We start from the raw sequence: 20,025 nt of genomic DNA, 5'->3' as shown, positions 1-20,025 counted from the left end.
GAGAGGGAACACAAGCAGGGGGTGCGGAGAGGGAGAAGCAGACTTCCTGTGGAGAGGGAGCCCGATGTGGGGCTCGATCCCAGGACCCTGGGATCATGACCTGAGCCGAAGGCAGACGCTTAATGACTGAGCCACCCAGGCACCCCAAAGTCTGCAAAACTCGCCACAAAGCAGTAGATACCAAATATCCTTGCCAGATGAGAAGTTTGGGCTTCCTTGCAAGGGTAAGCCTGGCAGCCGCTCTCACCAATGTGAAGAGAACATTTGTAGTAAAATTATAACTCATTTTCTCCCTCTTAGAATTACAGTTAAAATAACATGAAAAGGCTCTAGATGTGAGAGGTAGCACGTAGGAAATTGTAAATAGCTTGTTCTCTGGAAGCATTTACAACTTTACTTTGGCTGTGCTTGGTGTAGGCTGGTGCTGGTTGCCATCGACTGATATGTGAATGGCTTGCTTTCATTCATCCCTTTGCTGTGGAGTGTAGGTTAGGAAGATGAGCTCTGGGGTCATAATAACTGGCTTTCACCGTGTACAAATTTTGTAACTTGGTCAATTTGTTTCTATCCATCGAGGCGTTTTGATGCGTTTTGATCATCAAGTCACATGGTGAAAATAACACCCTCTTGCCCATCTACTGACCCTTTGCAGCTACTTTTGCATTTATCTCTTTCCCTTCAGAGCAAACCTCCTTGGAAGAACAGTGTCCCCATTTCTCTTCTCTCTTCTGTCTTGGACTCACTCCTATCCTGTTCTCACCCTCATGGCCCCGCTGGAAACTGCCCTCTTCAAGATCCTCAATGACCTCCAACATCACTCAGCCCACTGGCCGCCTCTCTGTCCTTCCTTTCCTGACCTGGCAGCAACATTTGATGCATTTGACTACTTTGCCCCTTAGCTCCCAGGACACACTGGTTTTTAATCCTGCTTTATTGTCACTCCTTCTTCATCCATCTTGTTGGCTTCTCTTCCTTCTGATCTTAATGTTGGAGCTCTGTCCGTGGACTTCTCTATCTATACTCATCGATTAGGTGATCTCATCTATTCTCCAGGTTTAATAACCTGAGGGAGTAGTCCTGAGAACCTACCTCATGGCCTGCCCGGTTGTTCATTTGCATGTGCAATGTGCATCTCATACCGGGCGTCCTATGGTCTCTCTCCACTCACTCAATGGCAGCTCCATTCCTCTATCTGCCTGAGCCAAAACCTTGGACTCATCCTTTTCTCCCATCTTGCATACTCCCCATTTGGTCCAGTAACAAATCCTGCCAGCTCCCCTTTAAAATATATACAGGATTCAGCAGTTTTACCCCACAGCAATGGCTACCATGCTTTCTATTGCTAAAGCTTCCACCCTTGCCCCACTTCTGTATATTTTCATCACAGCAGCAGGATGACTGCTAGAACATAAATCTGATCATGTCACTGTTATGCTTGAGCTCTCCAATGGCTTTGCATTTTACTTAAAATAAAAGGGCCATGATCTCCAAGGCCTTAATCTCCAAGGCCCTACAGGATCTTCCCTGCTTTTGCCTCTGACTTCACCCTGCTTCCCCTCCAGCAACACTACTCTTCTTGGTGTTCAGTGGATGGGCTGGGCATGCCCCGACTCAGGGTCTCTGCACTTGCTACTCTTTTTGCTTGGAATAATCTTCCCTGGGCATCTGCATAGCCAGCATGCTCACGTATTTTTGGCTCTGTCCTTAAAAGTAAGTAAAGTGAGTAAATTGAAGCCTCCCTTTCTAGAATCTCTACAATTTCCAACTTCTTCTCAAGATATTTCATAGCATCCTCCGCTGCTTTGTTTTTTTTTCCTAGCATTGCCTTAGTTCAGCGTACCACAATTTTACTTACTTATTTTGCTTAGTCACCCCGACTTAGAATAAAAGCTTCATGAGGTCCTGGACTTTGTCTGTTTTGTTTACTACCGCATGTCTAGCACTTAGAGTAGTTAGAGAGTGGTCAATAAAGAGGCACTCACTTATCTGTTGAATAAATGAATGAGTTTAATGAGATGATGTGTGTTGAGTAGAATGCCTCGAGCTCCTCCTGAAAGAGGAATAGGTCAGACAGATGATCGGTAAGATTCGCTCCAGCTCTGAAAGCCCAGGGTTTCAACAGCAATCTCACATTCAATAAGGCTTTAGACTTACACTTGCAACTATTGCATTAATGATTATCTTATAATGAAGTCATATCACTTAGCATGTTAGACACTTAATTTCTGAATTCCAGTCTTTGGTGAGCCACACATTATATACAAGTTTCCACGGTACTACTGAATAGCAGGTGGGTGTTGAAATAACATTATCAAGTAGGAAAAAAATCACTCACCACTGAATCATTCTTGTGTTACCTTTATCCCTTCTGCAATTTTGTTTAATCTCTTAATCCACAGATTTCAGTCCTCCTACTTTCTTTTGAGTAACATATAGGTCAGGAGCATTCCATTGTTGGCATCCATGGAATTGTCCCTCTCCCTCCTAAAGGTACATAGCAGTAATATGGCTAATCAGGCATGGGCATTCTCTTTTTATCTCATTCATTAATTCATAAGCTCTTCACTTCGTGAAGAGTGGGTGTTGCATACGTGCTTTTCAACTGACTCAGGCATGACTGTCTTTGTCTTTTACTTCTTGTGTGTAGGCCCCTAGTTTTTTGGGCCACGAGAAGGTGATAATAAACATTAATTAGACTAGTTAATATCCTGAGCACTTTAAAGGTCTCTGTTGGTTGAATGTGATCGGAGTGAGGAACACTCACATCTTTTGAATCTTAGCCTTATATATAGTACATTGCAGAATTTTTTGGGGGGCAGCTTCTTTCTTAAGTGTTTTTGGGAATCATGCCTAATGCACAAAAATTCACAACCAGGGGCAGATGGAGAACATTAAGATACTATGGGAAACAATCCCTGAAAAAAAAAATGTACTCCTGGGAGCATCTTTGTCTATTTTCTTCTTGTATTCTTCACTGTGCATGACCCAGCCTGTGGCTCATACTGCAGCTCAGTGGTCATGGGAAGGGTGAGCATTTGACCTTGATGTTTTGTAACGGTGGAACAGTCCAAGGCACAGGTTTCAGATTTTGCACTTTGTTTTCTAGATCCATTTGTATAGTAACCCAACTAATTTTTTGTAGTCAACTTTAAAGACTTTTAACATTTTTTATTTTATAAGAAACAAGATAGTAGTGAAAAAAAGAATGCAGTATTTTGTGAATTTGCCAAAATTATTTAGTGCATTTCCTTAGGATGTTAAATTATGGTGTGTGGGCTGTCAAGTGCTAATTCTTTCCAACCTTTCTCTGAGTTACAGATTAAGATTATATTATTTACTCATTGTTTACATCATTTGTTTCCTCAACTATATTGAATACCTACTTCCCTCAAGAATAGACAGTGCATATTGAGTACTCATACATGATGCAAAATACTTAAAATTACAGAACAGGAAAGAAGCAGGCCTTAATTATAGTGATGCCTTAAGCTGATAGAAACTTTGCATGATATTTGGGTTTTCAAATAACCTTATGGGGATCTTGATCTTGATCTTCAGGAGTTTATATGCTAATAATGTTAATCTCTATCATTTTTCTTCCTTTTTCTCCATGTTCTAATTTTTCTCTTACTTTTTTTTCTATCATAGAGTAGTATTTACTTTTAACAAAATTCTGAAAAATACATGAAGAGATAGCTAAGCTCATGCTCAACGCCCTGAGGGTGTGATGGCTCTTTGAAGGGAGCCGCCTGACATATCTACCAATAGTGAGAATGCCCATTTCCTCAACCGAGCTAATATTTAGTAGTATCAGTCTTTGCCATTTTTGCTATTCTGATGAGTAAAGATTATATCTCTTGTTGTATTTTGTATTTCTTTTTAATGGAGTTGGGAACATTTTATTTCAGTCTGGTTATTGACCATTGTCCCGCTCTGTTTGCAAACTGACCGTTCTTGCCTTTTATCCATTTTCTTTTTAAAAATCATTTTTTAGACTTCTTTATATTAAGTTCTTTAAGCTTTGTATTTATAGTTGATTTTTTTTTTTTTTTTTTTTATTGTTTTCTTTTTTCTTTTTATTTTTGATTTTTTTTTTTTTTTTTTTTTTTTTTTTTTGCTGGTTGTCATTTGTCTTTAACTTTGTGGAATCTTCTCCTGTGTGGAAGCTTCAAACTTATTTCAGACAAATGCATCATTTTTTTTTCTTTTTTAGGTGTTGAGTTTCACATCATGCTTAAAAAGCCGATTACTTACACTAAGATGTAAATATGTTCTATTATTTTGACTGTTCTATATTTTGTTTTTAATATTAAAATCTCTAATCAACCTAGAATATATTTTTGTACATTGTGTGGTAGCAGTCCAGTTTTATGAATTTTTCCAAAATCCAACTGATTATTACATTGTTATGTATTGCATAATTTATTCTTTCCCCATTAATTTAAAATATTACCTTCAGTTTATTTTTAAACTCCCATATATAGGTGATTCTATTATACTGATCTAATTTTGTTTCAGAATTACACTTTATTGTTTTACAGTTCGTTGTAATATATGGTGAATTTTCAAATTCCAAAAAATAAAGTCATTATAATTACTTTAATTCATAGGTTGATTTGACATGTTTATAATATTACATTTTCCCATCTAGAAATGTGTGTCTCCATTTATCACAATTTTCCTTTTTGTTCAATAGTACAGCTAGACCTTGCACATTTCCTGTTAATTTTGTATTTAGGTGTTCAGTGCAATTATAGATGTGATCTTTCCTTTACTTGACTCTTCCCTTGTCAATGTATCTAATTCTTATCTACTTCTGATCTTAGCTTTTTGTATTCTATTTATTTTTTCTAAACCCGCTTAAATCCTTTCTAGAACACGCGGCATATAAATAGGTTTTTGAGAAGATTTTTACAATGTTACAACATCCATATTTTATTGAAAATGTTAATGTGGAACAAGAAGCCGATTTTTACTCTAAGGAAATAACAGTATTTACAATGGTTGGCTCTCCACTGATCCTTTCTTTTTTCTTTGTAAGTTTGCTTCTTAGACTGGAGTCTGATTTCAAGTCTTTGATATGAAAAGATCACTTCTTGGGGAAAAGAAACAAAATAAAACTATCCCGAACTAGCCTTTTAGTTACGGTTGTTTGCCTGCTGTGTCCTGGTGTTCTGGTCATTAAAAGCATATGGAATGATTTTTCAGTTCTAAAATGTTACACTTCGTTACACAACAGCTGCTTGGGTTTACCTGCTTAGGTTGTGCCAAATCCGTGCAGTGCGACTGTGTTGAGGTGAATTCCTCCCAAGACTGTAGCTGTGCAGTTCAGTGAGTGGTGATGTCTGACACTGGGAAACAAGCTCTGTAGGAGAAGCAGGATTGAGGGGGAAGATCCTGGACTTGTTTGGGGTACAGGCGAGATATCCACACGTCTGGAACTCAGAGGTCTAGATGGGAGATTACAGCTGGTAATTGTTGGCATACTGATGGTAATCAAAGCCATGGGTACGGGTGAATTTATACAGAGAAAAAAAATGTAAAGAGAGAGCTCCTAGACCCGAACCCTACCCTAAATCAGTATTTAAAGGTCAGGTCTAAGAGGAGGAATCAGTAAAGGAGAATGAAAAGTAACAAAGTAGAGAAAAAAGACAGAGAGATTTCATAAAAATCGATGGAGAATCGTATTTGAAGAAGGAGGGAGTTGGTCATGGTGTTGATTATCTTTGAAAGTCCATGTGCCATAAAGATAAGGACTGTCAATTGCATTAAGCAATCTGGGGACACTCATCCAGTCATCTGTCAGTTAGCTTGTATTCAACAAGTGCTGCTTGAACAGTTCCTGCGCACCAAATTTCATGGTGGACACTAGGGATAAAGAGAAGACAGGCCCAGGAGTGCATAGCCTAGTGAGTCCGATGTGGGGAGGACAGAAAACAGAAAGATCATAAAGACAACGGGGAGGGGCAGGCACCACTGAGGGAGAAATGAAGGCCAGAGAGGGGAAGGTGTAAATCCATTTGACAGTGTTGTTTGTACTTGAAGTTGGCTAAATCATGGGCTTACTGTGAATAAATCATCATGACTCATTCCCAGGAGGGTCTTCCTGGGAGTACAAAGAAGCATATGGTTTCAAAGCTGTTAAAATCTCACTGGGGAGAGAAGGCATAGAGGCAATTTATGTAATACAAGGTGACTATGTGTCACAAGGCAATATTTGATTCCTCATTAGATAGTAAGAACTACTTAACGAGTTTCTAGATGCCAGGTGCTTTATTTACATATTATTTCAACGAGCAAAATGAAGGTATTATCTGTAAACGAGAAGACTGAGATATAAAGAGATTCCTGTAACATGAAATAAGTTAGGACTTGAGCTCAACTCAAACCTGGATCTGTTTGATGCCGCGTGCATGCCTTTTCAACTCAGCCACATTCTATCTCAACGGTTCAGTGCTTTGGAAGGTAAATACAGTGTTTTGGATGGAATTTCTTATTTTCTCTTGATCTAAAAGCCTTCTGGAATCCCATCTGTTATATCAAATTTATGAAGTTAGGGCAGCTATTCTCAAATTGTAGGAGGACCCTTAGGGGCTCTTATGTCCTTTCAGTGGGGCCTCAAGGCCACATCTCTTTCCATAATAGCAGATACCATTTGGATTTTTCATGGTGTTGACATTTGCACTACTGGGAACAAAAGTCCTGGGAAGTGAAATCTCTGGAAACTTACTCCACATCAGGCGGTAGCAACAAACTTTCATAGCGGTCATTGTATTTCTCACTGACACAAATTGGTGATAGGAAGAAACCCCCTCAGTTTCACTTAGGAATGCCCTTGATGAAGCAGTAAAACTTACTAATGTAGTCAAATACTGACCTGAGAGTACTTGCCTTCTGGCTGATGCAGTAGAAAGTTCTCATTAAGCCCTTCTGCTGCACAGTGATGTTTGATAGTTGTTTTGAGGAAAACACTTGTGCGGTCATGTGAACTGAGAGATGAACCAGCCATTTTCTTCATGAAACACCTGTTTTACTAGAAAGACTGAAAAACAAATGTGGCTTTCAGACTTGGACATTTGGAAGACATTTTGTTTGGAAACGAGCAAAGTGAGCCTGGAACTTTCAAGCCAAACTGTCAGCATTTCTTGCCAGTGATAAAATTTGAGCTTTCAAGCAAAAATTAGAATTTCAGAAAACTTGTATCTACTGTCATGAGCTGGGCAGCTTACTGACACTGAAAGAGTTTTCTGATGATAGATATTGGTAGTGATGTTAACAAATGTGATTTTTTGGGGGGATATTGTATGATGATATATGCCAACATTTAGAAGGTGTGCATAACTCAGTAAACGAATAATTTTCAGATGTCTGGTGTATGATGTATAAACCATACATGAATAAAAGATCCTTTGAGTGAGAGATAGACCAATGGATTTCAATGTAACAGAGTATGAAGAGTTAACTGATGTGGTTTCAGACTCTATACTGCAAACAATCTTTATGAATTACCACTTGTTAAGCTTTTTTAAAAAGATTTTATTTATCTTATTTTTTATATTATTTATTATCTTTTTTTAAAGATTTATTTATTTATCTATCTATCTATCTATCTATCTATCTATCTATCTATCTATCTACAGAGACACAGCAAGAGAGGGAACACAAGCAGGGGGAGTGGGAGAGGGAGAAGCAGGCCTCCCTCTGAGCGGGGAGCCCAACGTGGGGCTCGACCCCAGGACCCTGGGATCATGACCCGAGCCGGAGGCAGATGCTCAATGACTGAGCCACCCAGGCGCCCCACCACTTGTTAAGCTTTAATATAGTATTAAAGAAGATTATCCCTGATTACTTGGAAATGCAATTAAAATAATTTCTCATTTTCCAACTACATATCTGTGCATGACCAGATTTTTTTCCATATACTTCATCTGAAACACTGTGTAGGAACAGTTTGAATGCAGAAGCAGAGATGAGAATCTAGCTGTCTTTCATTAAGCCAGATATTAAAGAAATTTGCAAAAGTGTTAAAATGATGCTACTCTTCTTAGTTATTTCTATAAAATATGTTATTTACATTAGCATGCTATGACTTTATTATTATTTTAAAATTTAATAAATAATTTAAAAATTTCTCAATTTTAATATGGAAAATATTACAAAAACAAAAACTCTTTGGTGTCCTCAATAATTTAAAGAGTGTAAAGTGGTCTTAAGGCCAAAACTTTTGAGATCCACTGGCCCATATTTATAGAAGTAGTACAATAAAGTGGGTAAGAGGCTCTGTTCAGTGTTTTTTTCCGCCCCCCCCAGTAAATTATCTCTCTGTTTTTCAGAATGAATATATTCTATTGAATTGTCTCCAAGTTCACTCATTCTATCCTTTGTCATCTCCATTCTTCTACTGAGCCTACTCAACAAGTTTTTCATTTTGCCCATTGAACTTTCCAGTTCTATAATTCCCTTTTAGTTTGTTTAAAAAACTTTTACTTTTCTGAGATTTTTTTTATTTTTTCATTTGTTTCAAGTGAATTTGTGAATGGTTGCTAAAGTATTTTGACATCTCTTTTTAAAATCCTTGTCACATAATTCCAGCATCTGATTCACCTCCATATCTGTGCTTGTTGATTGTCTTTCTCTGGTTCTTGGTGTGATGGTTGATTTTTTTATTGTATACTGGGTATTTTGATCTATTGATTGTCTTTTCCTGTTTATTGTATCCTGGACATTTTGGTTCTTATGTTTGGAGACTCTTGATCCTATCTGAATCGACTTTGACAGGCCTGTCACCATGTTTAGATTTAGCATGGAGGTTCTGGCCTACTTTGTGGGCTTTAGTTCCAATGGTAGCTTAGTTTCATGAGCCCTTGCAATGTTATTCTGGTCTGCTTCGTTTTTCTGATGCTGCTAAGTCTCCTGCTCAGTTCCAGCTGGTGCCACCTACAAAGTGGAAGGTACTTCCCAGTATGCCTGCTCTCACTGAGTGACCTTCTGGGGGGAGGGGAACATGGGGGACAAGACTCTAGGCCTGGTGACACCACTCGTTGAAAGGCAGGAAGACACTGCTTTGGTGCCTGGTTGTGGAGTGGGGTCTGGATATCCCAGGACTTCATTGCTGCCCCTTTTGCCTGTGGATGAGGCTGCCCACCAATGGCTTGGTTGTGGAATGGGGACTGAGTGATCCTAGGACTTCCCTGTGGCTGCTGTAGACAGATTAGATGGCCCCCTGGGGCCCTAGCTGAGGGTCTTGAGGAGGCCTGGGTCCTTGTTGCTAGGCTGCTGCAGGCAGATCAGATTACTGCTGGGGCCCAATTTTGCAGGGGGACTGGGACAGCCCAGGGCTTCCTTCCACTGGGGGATCAGACTGCCTAAGGAGCCCCAGTTGTGGAGCAGGGCTTCGGGCTCCCCATTAGTTCTTTATCTGACTTCTCTTTGCCTGGTCCTTTGGCCACAGAAAGCGAGTTTTGCTGTTGCTTGGTTTTTGTTGTCTATGCTTTTTGGTGATTCCAGGCTGCAAGTCACTCTGGTTTCCAGTTTAGGGGTATATGGGAGGTAAAAAGAAAACCCAGGGAACTCACCACACTATCATTGCTCAAGTCCTGAGAACTCTAGCCAGTTTACTCTCTACCCAACCTTCAATTATTTTAGCATTGCCTGTTGAATAATTTCAAGGATATGTACCTGTATTTAGAGGAAGGACTAGGGAAAAGTGAGGTCACACAGTCTTGTTTTAGAATCAGACATCACTGTGTATATTTTATGCCGAGAAATTAAAAAAATTAAAAAACAAATGAAAAAAATTATGGCAAAGTAGATTAGCTTTTGACATTGGTTGTCATCCTAAGTGTTTTATAACATGTTTGCTTATTTTTATAGGAATTATGTTGGAATATGAAAAGAGTGGAGAGTTGAAAACCAAATCCATAGATTTGCTCAACCTCAGTTCCAGGTAAAATAGCTACTCAATGCAACCTGGGTTTCGTATCCAGATTTTCTATTGGAAGACGCTGACACAGGGTGATGTGTGGATGAGCTGCATGAACTCAGACAATACTTTGCTAAAACAGTGTCCTGTGCTGTATTATTTCCGGCTTGCTTCAGCGAGTTCTGCTTGAGCATCTTGCTGGGTGAGGGGGAGATGGGAAAAGTATCATCAGTCTGCCGTGTTTTGTTTTGTTTTTTGTCCTAAATAGACCAGTTATTGTTGTTGTTGTTTTTAATCTTTTAGTTTAGAATAGTTTTAGAAAGTTGTGAAGATAGGAGCTCTCCTCTACCCCATGCCCTGCATCCCCCATTATTAATATCGTAGATTTGTGTGGTACATTGGTCCTAATTAGTGAACAGGTACTGATAAATTCTTACTAACTAAAGACCATATCTTATTCAATTTTTTTTTTTTTTTTGCCTAATTATCTTTTTCTCTTCCAAGATACCACACTACATTTCATTATCCAGTCTCCTCAGGGTCCTCGTGGTGAAGATGGTCTCTCAGACATCCCTTCTTTTTGATGATCTTAACATTTTTGAGGAATACTGGTTACTGGAATTTTAAGCATACTGCTAAGCCTGTTACTTTCCTGGTAGATAAACATCACACAGGGCTGATTGCATTCCATCCTCCTCATTAATTGTCATGGGGCAGAGTTAAGAAATCCTCTTGTGAGATCATACTGCCCAGAATTCATTCCCTGTAGGGAATCCTATGCAAAACTCAAAAAACAAAACAAAAACAAAAACAAACAAACCAGAAAGAAATCCTAGGCAAAACTCCACTTCGAGAGACAGAATCAGATTAGTGATTATCCTGCAGAAGCCCATGTTCAGATAAGGTAAAGATATTTTGAGTGGGAGAAAATTTTAAATAGGACAAAAATTCCACGAGACGTGTTTCAGAGTTGTTGATCCAGTGAAATAAGTGATTTTCCATGGTAACTGTCCTTCTCCTTTGTCATGATTATCGGGGAGGGGAACAAAGGGACATCTCACATAACCGTAGTTAAATAGTAAATGAGCTGCTCTCTAATTTTAAAATGAGGCCCAGCTGCCTCATGGCTCCTCAGAGCTGCGGTCACTCGAGGGCTCTGGAACTTGTCTGAGGGTGAGGACAAGGTGTGGCTTGGATGGTGATGGTTTACGTTGAGTCCTCTTCTTGTTCCAAGTGACCACACAGAAGGTACTCAATCGTTTATTTTTTAATCAAAGAATAAATGGTGGCAAAGATAATGGCATTGAATTTCATCTACAACAAGTCATTGTTTTATCTATTTTCAGGTAAGACAAGGTCTAAGATCAAGTCAAGATTTCGGTTATTTTTTTAACGGGCACGTATTACTGATTATGCCAGCGGGTAGAAAGTTCCTTTGTCAGACATTCATTTACTGAGTCCATAATGATGTTATTTGCACCTTCTACATGCAAAGCTCTAGTTTAGAGTCAATGAGAGGCTATAAAGAATCTTGATCCCTACCTCAGTGACTGTGTTGTCTAGTTTGAGAAACAACCTGTACCAGACAGAACATCATATGAGTGACACAGATTAATGTTTATATGAGAGAATAACTTCCAGCTAGATCTTAAGAAGTGTAGATCCTTAGGATGCTGTAGTCATGCTATGTGGTATATAAATGTCAAGTAAAAAAAAGTATGGATGTTACTTTTGGTTCTGCTCAAGAATCTGGAAGAATTCTGCATATAAAAACATTTGCATGATATGAGACATACTGGAGTTACTGTATTGGAAACGGGCAATTAGAATACCACAGGGTTGGGATGTACAGACTAAGTATCTGGTGAATTTAGATCTTGCTGGGAAATCTGTTTTGATTTATAACAGTGGCTGGAAACCTTTCCAAGAGGCATTATCATCTTCTTAATTCTTAGGAAACTGTAAGTCCTTTGACAACTGACTCTCTTGGAATTTATCAAAGTCATCATTATAAACTGTCTCTGGTTCATTTCTGTTCTAGATATTCATTCCTATTCCGATAGATTGTATTTCTTGAGAGCTGGGACTGTATCTTTTACCCTCCCAGGACCTAAGCAACAGTAGGGTAAATGTTAGTGGGATGAATAGACTTCTAGCTCAGTGCCTTATAAGGACTGGAGCTCAGGAACTGTTTATTTAGAAGAGGAGAGGCATGCTTATCAGAGTTTGCAATTCTGGGAAGCAGCTGTTGAGACAGAGATAGGAGAGGTAGGTGGGAGACAGGTTATTGAGAAGTGACATCTGTGACAGGAAGCGAAGCAGAGTTCAGCATGAAGAGCCATTGACCATGATGATGCAGATGTGACAAGTCTCTGCCAGCCCACAGGGAGCTCTCCATAAAGCTCGCTGGTGAGAGTTCCTCTGGGGGCAGAAATGGCCAGGATCTTGCACTGTGCACTTGTTCAGGCCTGGGCTGAGGGCTACTGGAGGAGGGCCTGCCTGTGGCTCGGGGATCTGATGCTGAGGTGGATCCTTAAGGAGCTGCTGCTGGAGGCTGTCAGCTGCCTAGGCAACCCCACCCCCCATCCCAGCGGGGCCATGAGTCTATTCTTGAGGGAGGGGATGGGCAGTGCATCTTTGATACATGTTTGTGATGTGTTTTGCGAAATGATCTATTTTGGCTGCTTTGTGGCTTATAGACATTATTCTTTTTCTTGAACAATTATTCTGGACTAGCAAAATTGATCAGCATTGCTATAGATTATTTGAGTATTGGGGGAAACCTTGACTCTGTACTTTTCAGAGCAGCTTTTTTTTGGGGGGGGGAATGATGTTATAGTCCATATGAAATACTAATCATCATCATTCTTTGAATGTCCATTTTTGGTTAGGTACTGAATTTTTAAAACTTAGCCTTTTCAAACCTCAGTTTCTTCATCTCTGAAGTAATTATGATAAAAGCATTAAATTGGTGGGTTGTTACAGGATTAAACAAGAGAGCGTATATAAGATTCAAAGTATAGTGGTACCAGGAACATTCTGTATATGTTCATTAAAGAGAAAAAAGCAACAGGAAGAAAATGAAGAGCTCATGTTCAGAACTAGTATGCACTTGGCCTTCTCAGGTGAGGAAATCAGAATCCTTGAACACCTTCCACGGGAGACGTCTCGGTTTATGACGGTGCATTCGGAAGAACCCGAGCCACTTTCATGCAGGCTCGATTTCTTTATTGATTTGTATTTTTCCCCAGAAATCTCTTAGTAAAGCTGATGGCGTTTTGACATTTTATAGATATCCTTCGTAACGCAATACAATTCTTCGTGCATTGCATGTGTATGCAAATTTTGGCATAGAAAAAAGTAACTTTTTTTTTGTGAATTTCAGCACTGATGTCAATGCCTTAGTAGAAGAGATACAGAAAGCAGAGCCTCTAATCACAGCTTCACGATCAGATCAAGTAAAGCTTTTAATACAGAGATTACAAGATAAACTCAGACAGCACAGTAACCACAAATTTTATCTTTTTAAGGTAATGCATGTATTAAAAAAAAACCTAGAACTTCAGTGAATTAGTTGTTTCCTATCAATCTGAGACAAAATACAGATTATATTTTCTCTTTACCTCTGTGCCTCACATATATTTGCTGAGACTAAGTCTCAACAAGTATCTGTTTATTGACTGAATAAAATTCTAACATTTATTTCTTGAGGAGTTAGAGAGATTTGTAGTAAGTTTGGCTGTTCTTTACAATGTTAAATTTAAGGGATGACCATTAAGGTAGTTTTAAGTTATTGAAAACTTAAAATTCTTTTCAGTTGGAGTAATATTAAAAAGTTGTAGTTCATGGTATATCAATATTTAATATTTTCTGCTTCCAGGTGAACTAAACTATATTTCAGTAAATTATTTATTGACATAACTTATATGATAATTTTAATGCAGTATAAATGTACCTACTTTTCTCTATAGCTTTTGCTATAAGTAAAAATATCACAAACATTGTCACTTATTCAGGACAGTTGTATTTTTTCTTAATTATTTAACAATATTTAGTAGTTTATTCTAGTATGGCTCCATATTACACTGATTTTCTCTTTATGATTTAAATAAAATTATAAGAAAATGTAATTGTTATTTATATACTTGACATATTCTATCTGATACAAGATATTCAGTCTTTTGTAGTCATCCCTTCAATGTATTATTATTGAAAAATGAAGCAATTATTCTTGTGGTATCTCTTTGTTCCAGCAGGTGGCACTATTTAACTTCAAATATGAGCTCTGTACATCGCCTAACCTATTAATAATTATACTCCTGCAGTAGAAATAACTGAGACTGTCCCAGCCTTGCCACTCTATCTATAAACAGACTATCCAATTTATGTATGTTCGTTCGATAAATATTTAGCATCCACCATGTGTTTGATAATGTAGAAAGATAAGATATACCCTGACTCTAGAGGAGCTTTAAGATTCCAAAAGTAATAACTAATTGTAAAATCTATATTTAAAACATGTTTGGTATATTTCCTCTATATACTATTCATGCATATGTACAAAACCTTGTGCAGTACTTAAAAGAAAATATTATAAATTAGTGCTATTTGATATCTTATTTAATAGCAGTAATTTATCTTAAAAGCAAATTCATGGAAAACACAGATTTAATTATGTTTTTGCAATTATTTGTAACTATCAAATGTCTTATTGGTCTTAATGGTAGAAGGCACAATGTATTTTTTTTTCATTTGTTCAGATAGTGACTATTGTCCATTTATTTATAATTAAGACAAACTTGAATGTCTTCATTAGTTTGAAGTTAAAATTAATGAGTTAAACTTAATTTTTTTCAGCTTAAAACAAATTGTGTTTTCTTTCATTGAAGGTTCTCAGAGCACATATACTGCCATTGACTAATGTTGCACTTAATAAATCAGGCTCATGGTAAGGTTCTCAAATTTATTATTTAAAATTTAAAATTTTAATTTATTTAAAGATTTTATTTATTTGAGAGAGAGTGAGCGAGAGAGAGAGAGCACGAGCAGGGCAGGAGTGGGGAGGGGCAGAAGAAGAGGGATGAGCAGACTCTTCCCAGAGCGGGGAGCCTGATGCAGGGATCAGTCCTAGGACCCCAGGATAATTACCTGAGCCAGAGGCAGGTGCTTAACCAACTGAGCCACCCAGGTGCCCCTAAAATTTAAAAATTTTTAAATGAAAAAAATTTATTATTAGACTTTATATTTTATAGTGGTTTTAGGTTTATAGCAGAATTAAGCAGAAGGTACAGAGATTTGCCATGTACACCTGATCCCCACACACCCTCAGATTTCCTCTTTGATGGCCCTACATTGACAAATACCTCATTATCACTCAAAATTCGTAGTTTACATTAGGGGTCACTCTTACTTTCATACATTCTAGGGGTTGACAAATGTGTAATGACAGGGGTCCACTATTAAGACATCACACAGAGCAGTTTCTCTGCCCTGAGAATCCTCTGTGCTCCACCTCTTTATTTCTATATTTCCATTTCTATTCTTTATTTCTAATTTTTAACAACCAAGGAATAAAAATTTCTTTTTCAAAATATTAAACTTACATATATTTACGGTGACATGATTGGAATACAGAGTAAAGTAAATGTTACAGTTGAGCTAATTAACATTTTATGTCCTCACAGTTACCATTTCGTGTGAAGAAAGCACTTGAAATGTATTCTTTCAGCATATTTCCAGTGTTCAATCCAGTATTATTAACTACAGTCACTGTGCCTCTGCATTGTGTCTCTAGACTTACTCATCCTACATAACTGCAATGTTATACTCCTTGACCAACGTCTCTCCATTTCTCCCACTCCCCAGTCCCTGGTGACTACTGTTCTACTCTCTGCTTCTGTGAATTTGACTTTCTTTTTTTTTTTTTTTAGATTCCACATGTAAGTGAGATCAGACAATATTTGTCTTTCTGTGGCTGGATTATTTCACTTAGTTAGCATAATGTCCTCCAGTTTCACTCACGTTGTTGCAAATGGCAGCATTTCCTTCTTTCTCATGGCTGAATAATATTCCATTCATTCTTTGATGGACATTTATGTTGTATCCATATCTTGGCTACTGTGAACAATGCTGCAAAGAACATGGGAGTGCAGATATCTCTATGAGATTCTGATTTCATTTTTTGGATATGCACCCAGAAGTGAGATTGCTGGATCATATGGTAGTTCTATTTTTAATTTTTTTTGGAACCACCATCCTGTCTTCCATCACGACTGTACCAATTTACATCCCTGAAGAAGCTAAGAGGAAATGCCTAAAGAAGAATCAAAGACACCCTGTCTTGTCAACCCTTTTGTTTATTTGAGTTTCAATGTCAGGATTTGTGCTCAACTTTTATCATTCCCACTTGACATAGAGACTGACTTTCTAATTTTGTGCATTTTTTTTTCTGTGTTGGGGAAGTATCTTTCCTAATGGAATAGTTAAGGAATAACTAAGCTACTATCATTTTACTTTAAAATTTGAGAGGCCAACATACTAATTATTCCTGTAGTAGAACAGTCATGTAAGAGGATTGCAAATCTGAAGCAAATATTCATTGAACACTGGCTAGCGTGCCAGTCATGTTCCAGGTTTACAATGGCGGTAAACCAGGCGGGTGGAGGAACTAGCACGTGTAATACAGGAAAACAAAAACGAGTTCTGCAGAGACTAGCGACGAGGTCAATGTGGCGGCACAGGGTGTGCTTTGGGGCAAAGTTGAAGTCCCAGAGACAGCCAGTGCTGCTGGCCTCGTGGGCCATGAGCAGAAGTTTGGATCTTCCTCCAGACTGCTAGGAAGCCATCTAAGGAAGGTTAAAAATTGACTCCAATTTCAGGGTGGAAAATAGACTTGTAGGGACCATGTGTGAGCCAAGACTCATAGAAGATGGTTTCATTTGTTGAGGCAAGCGATGGAGGCTGATGAGAAGGGGCCACCCTAGGGGTGTACTTTGAGATTGAGCCAACAGAATTTACTAATAGATTGTGTGTGAGGTGTGAGGGAAAGAGGGGGGGCGGTGCTAAGATTTTATGGTCTGACCAATGGGAAGAATGATGCTGTTTATCGAGATATGTCAGAGTTTCAGAAAATGTTACTGCTTAATGCTTTAATTATTAACTATTTATATTATAAGAATGATTATTGGCAGTATTACTCTATTTTATTTAGTGACTCCTTTTTGGGTTAGGGATAAATTTGAAAGTTTCTAATCAAAGGATTTAGATATTTTTCCCAACTTAACTGTTCTGCATCCACAGTTTCCATTGTAAAAAGCAAGATAAATGGGCTCACAATCTTGAGGGTAAAAAAAAAAAATGAGGTCTTTATTAACACACTGCTATTGTCACTTTGTGATTCATATATATTCCTTGTGTTAGCTTTATCACAGGAAGCTATGATCGGACATGTAAAGTCTGGGACACTGCATCTGGAGAGGAGCTTCACACCCTGGAGGGCCACAGGAATGTGGTCTATGCCATAGCATTCAACAACCCTTACGGGTATGAAGACATCCACTCATTCTCTTATTCCTTATTAATCCATTACTTTGTTTATTCTTTTCTCCCGCCTTTTATTGGAGGAGGAAAGGAAAAAAAAAGAACTAAAATTTGTCAAGTGCCTGATGTGTGCTTTGAAAGCCTTCTAAGTGCCTTCCTCAGTGCTTAAAGGAGTTTTGGGACAGGTATTACTGTTCTCATATAAAGTATATAAAGTTCAAGTACCCTTCCCGGGATCACACAGTAGTAAAGAGGAGCGCGAGAGTCCAAGTCCAAGCAGAGCTGAGTTCCTTCCCTTGGGGGTTCTCTGACAGGCAGTTCCTACTGATGTTTAGAGCAATGGCTTCTGGAGACTGTGACATACCCACATAACATGGTTTACTTTGTTTAGAAGTTAATTTACAGTCTTTAGCAGGAAAAAATGTGTATAGTAACATGCTACATTAACAGTACAAAATATAATCGCATTTTTCAACCAACCTCTAGTTAACTGATTCAACAGATTAAGCTAGTTCTCTAGCTCTCCTTCTGCTCCCTGAATGCTTGCAGCAACTGGGCCAGCCACTGGGCCAGCCACTGGTATGCCCAGCTTCTTTGTCCCACTGGTTAGGCATAAACTTACCAAGAGTTAGTTGTGTCTGTCCATCAGCCTGCTTATGTTGGTTGTGCTTTCAATTGTAATTATGGAATTTAATTGAGTATTGCTTAAACTAATGCAATATGAGTGTGGAAATAAAGCTGTTGTTTTTTTGTGAAAACATAGATAAGGCAAATCTTCGAAAAAATTACTACTAAATGAAGTTGTAGATGAGATCAATGTAAAACTTAGAAAACACATTGAAACATTTAGAAAACCTTTGTATTCAGATTGTTCTGCAAGTATGTTTATGTTCTCATTCCATTTTTAGGAAAAGAATTGGAAGTGGTAGAGGTTGGATATGATTTCTGGAAGACAAATAACGAGCTCTAGTTAGCCAAAGAAAAGGCCTTGGCCTTGCATATTTGAGTAAAAAAATTTTAATGTGTGTCTTTTTTCTTGATGGCTCACTTTGACTTTTTCCATTTGCCAAGCTGTTTCAATAAATATAGGTATTATGATGACTAGAACGAAACAGCAATGGTTTACTGCAAGGAGAAAGATCCATGTGATTTCTCCTGGTAGAGACTTTGAGGATGATATGGGGCTCAAGCAGAAGCGTGGAAGATGGAGGACAGAGGGAAGGGGAGGACTCCTAGCTGAGGGCCCCCTGTAGCTTGGAGGGTAGGTGGGACTTCATCTGGCTCACCAGCACCCCCAGCTCTCTAGTGGACATCTCGTGGTGAGAAGCAGAAGAGGGCGAGGTCAGAACATTCTGTATAGTTTGAACTCTGTTCTGGAGGACCGAGTTGAGATGAAAGTCTCAGTGAAAGTGCTGTTTCAGGAGGGCTGTTCTGGCAGAGACAAGGGGCCAGAGGGTTTGGAGTTTGGAATTTGCTTTATGATATGTATTTGGGATCTTAAGACCTTTCGCACTTTGGAACAATGAACTTGCACTGTAATTGATGACCCAGTTGGGTGAACACTGTGATGACTTGCTGTAAAAGACAGGGGTCAACGGTAAAGGAAAAGCTTCAGTTCCATGGTCAAAGGTTAAACAGGCCAACCTACTCTAATCTGTTGGATGTTGACCCTAACTCTGCTCTACGGTATACACTGGAAGCCTCTTGTTTGAAAGGGACTGGTCTTTACCATATTTCCTCTCTAGAACCTCCCTCTTGTTCAAGGACCTTACAATTAGAGTAATATTGGCATTATTTTCCCAAGGAGACACTAAGTTCCCAAAACCTTATCTAGCCATATGGTTAATTGGATTTATATCTTTTCATTCTTCTTTTAAATTCAACATTATCCTAGACCTACTAATAGAATTTTTCTGTGTTCTTGCAGCTCAGACATTATTCATTTCCATTTGATAAGAATTTTCCAATTTTAGTATATGTGCTGCCGAAGCGAGCACTGATAAGAATTTTCCAAACTGAATTTTGTACCATATTCATTGTGCTAATTTAAAAATTTATTGTAATCCCAAACATAAATTTATACCTTTAATGTAAAATATTTAAAATTAAACATTTAAACTGATACTATTGAAAAATTAGACCTTAAATTTGTTGTCCACTGAAACAAATGTCAGAGTGCTTATTGTTTTAAAAACAAAGTAAATTCCTGAGTAGATAGACTGATGTATTAATATCTCTTGTCTTAATCAGTGTATCATACACTGTGCTTGAATTTGTTTTCAAAATCCACATTTTTTTTTTTTTTTAAATCTTAGTGACAAAATTGCTACTGGGTCCTTTGATAAGACTTGTAAGCTATGGAGTGCAGAAACGGGAAAATGTTACCATACCTTTAGAGGTCATACAGCAGAAATAGTGAGTATATTTATTTAATTATATTTTTATGTTACTCTTTTCTTTTCCTTTTCACTCCTTTCCTTTCCTGTCCTTTCCTTTCCTTTCTTTTCTTTTCCTTTCCTTTCCTTCTTCCTTCCTTCCTTCCTTCCTTTCTTCCTTCCTTCCTT

General features: G+C 38.2%; 1 protein-coding gene across 7 annotated transcripts in view; it reads left to right on the top strand.

Moving 5' to 3' along the window:
* DAW1 (dynein assembly factor with WD repeats 1) overlaps positions 1-20,025 on the top strand; it is a 194,094-nt gene that overhangs the window by 1,634 nt on the left and 172,435 nt on the right. For all 7 annotated transcript variants that reach the window (XM_073877638.1, XM_073877625.1, XM_073877627.1 and 4 more), the window contains exons 2-6: positions 9,874-9,946; positions 13,308-13,452; positions 14,812-14,870; positions 17,342-17,464; positions 19,777-19,876. In XM_073877638.1, coding sequence (XP_073733739.1) covers positions 9,874-9,946; positions 13,308-13,452; positions 14,812-14,870; positions 17,342-17,464; positions 19,777-19,876 — 500 coding nt within the window. The remainder of the gene's footprint in view (positions 1-9,873; positions 9,947-13,307; positions 13,453-14,811; positions 14,871-17,341; positions 17,465-19,776; positions 19,877-20,025) is intronic.

This window comes from Callorhinus ursinus, unplaced genomic scaffold, assembly GCF_003265705.2.
Source record: "Callorhinus ursinus isolate GAN/ISIS: 27379988/994484 unplaced genomic scaffold, GSC_fseal_2.0 scaffold2, whole genome shotgun sequence".
Classification (NCBI taxonomy): Eukaryota; Metazoa; Chordata; class Mammalia; order Carnivora; family Otariidae; genus Callorhinus; species Callorhinus ursinus.
This window is presented reverse-complemented; position numbering and strand designations above follow the sequence as displayed.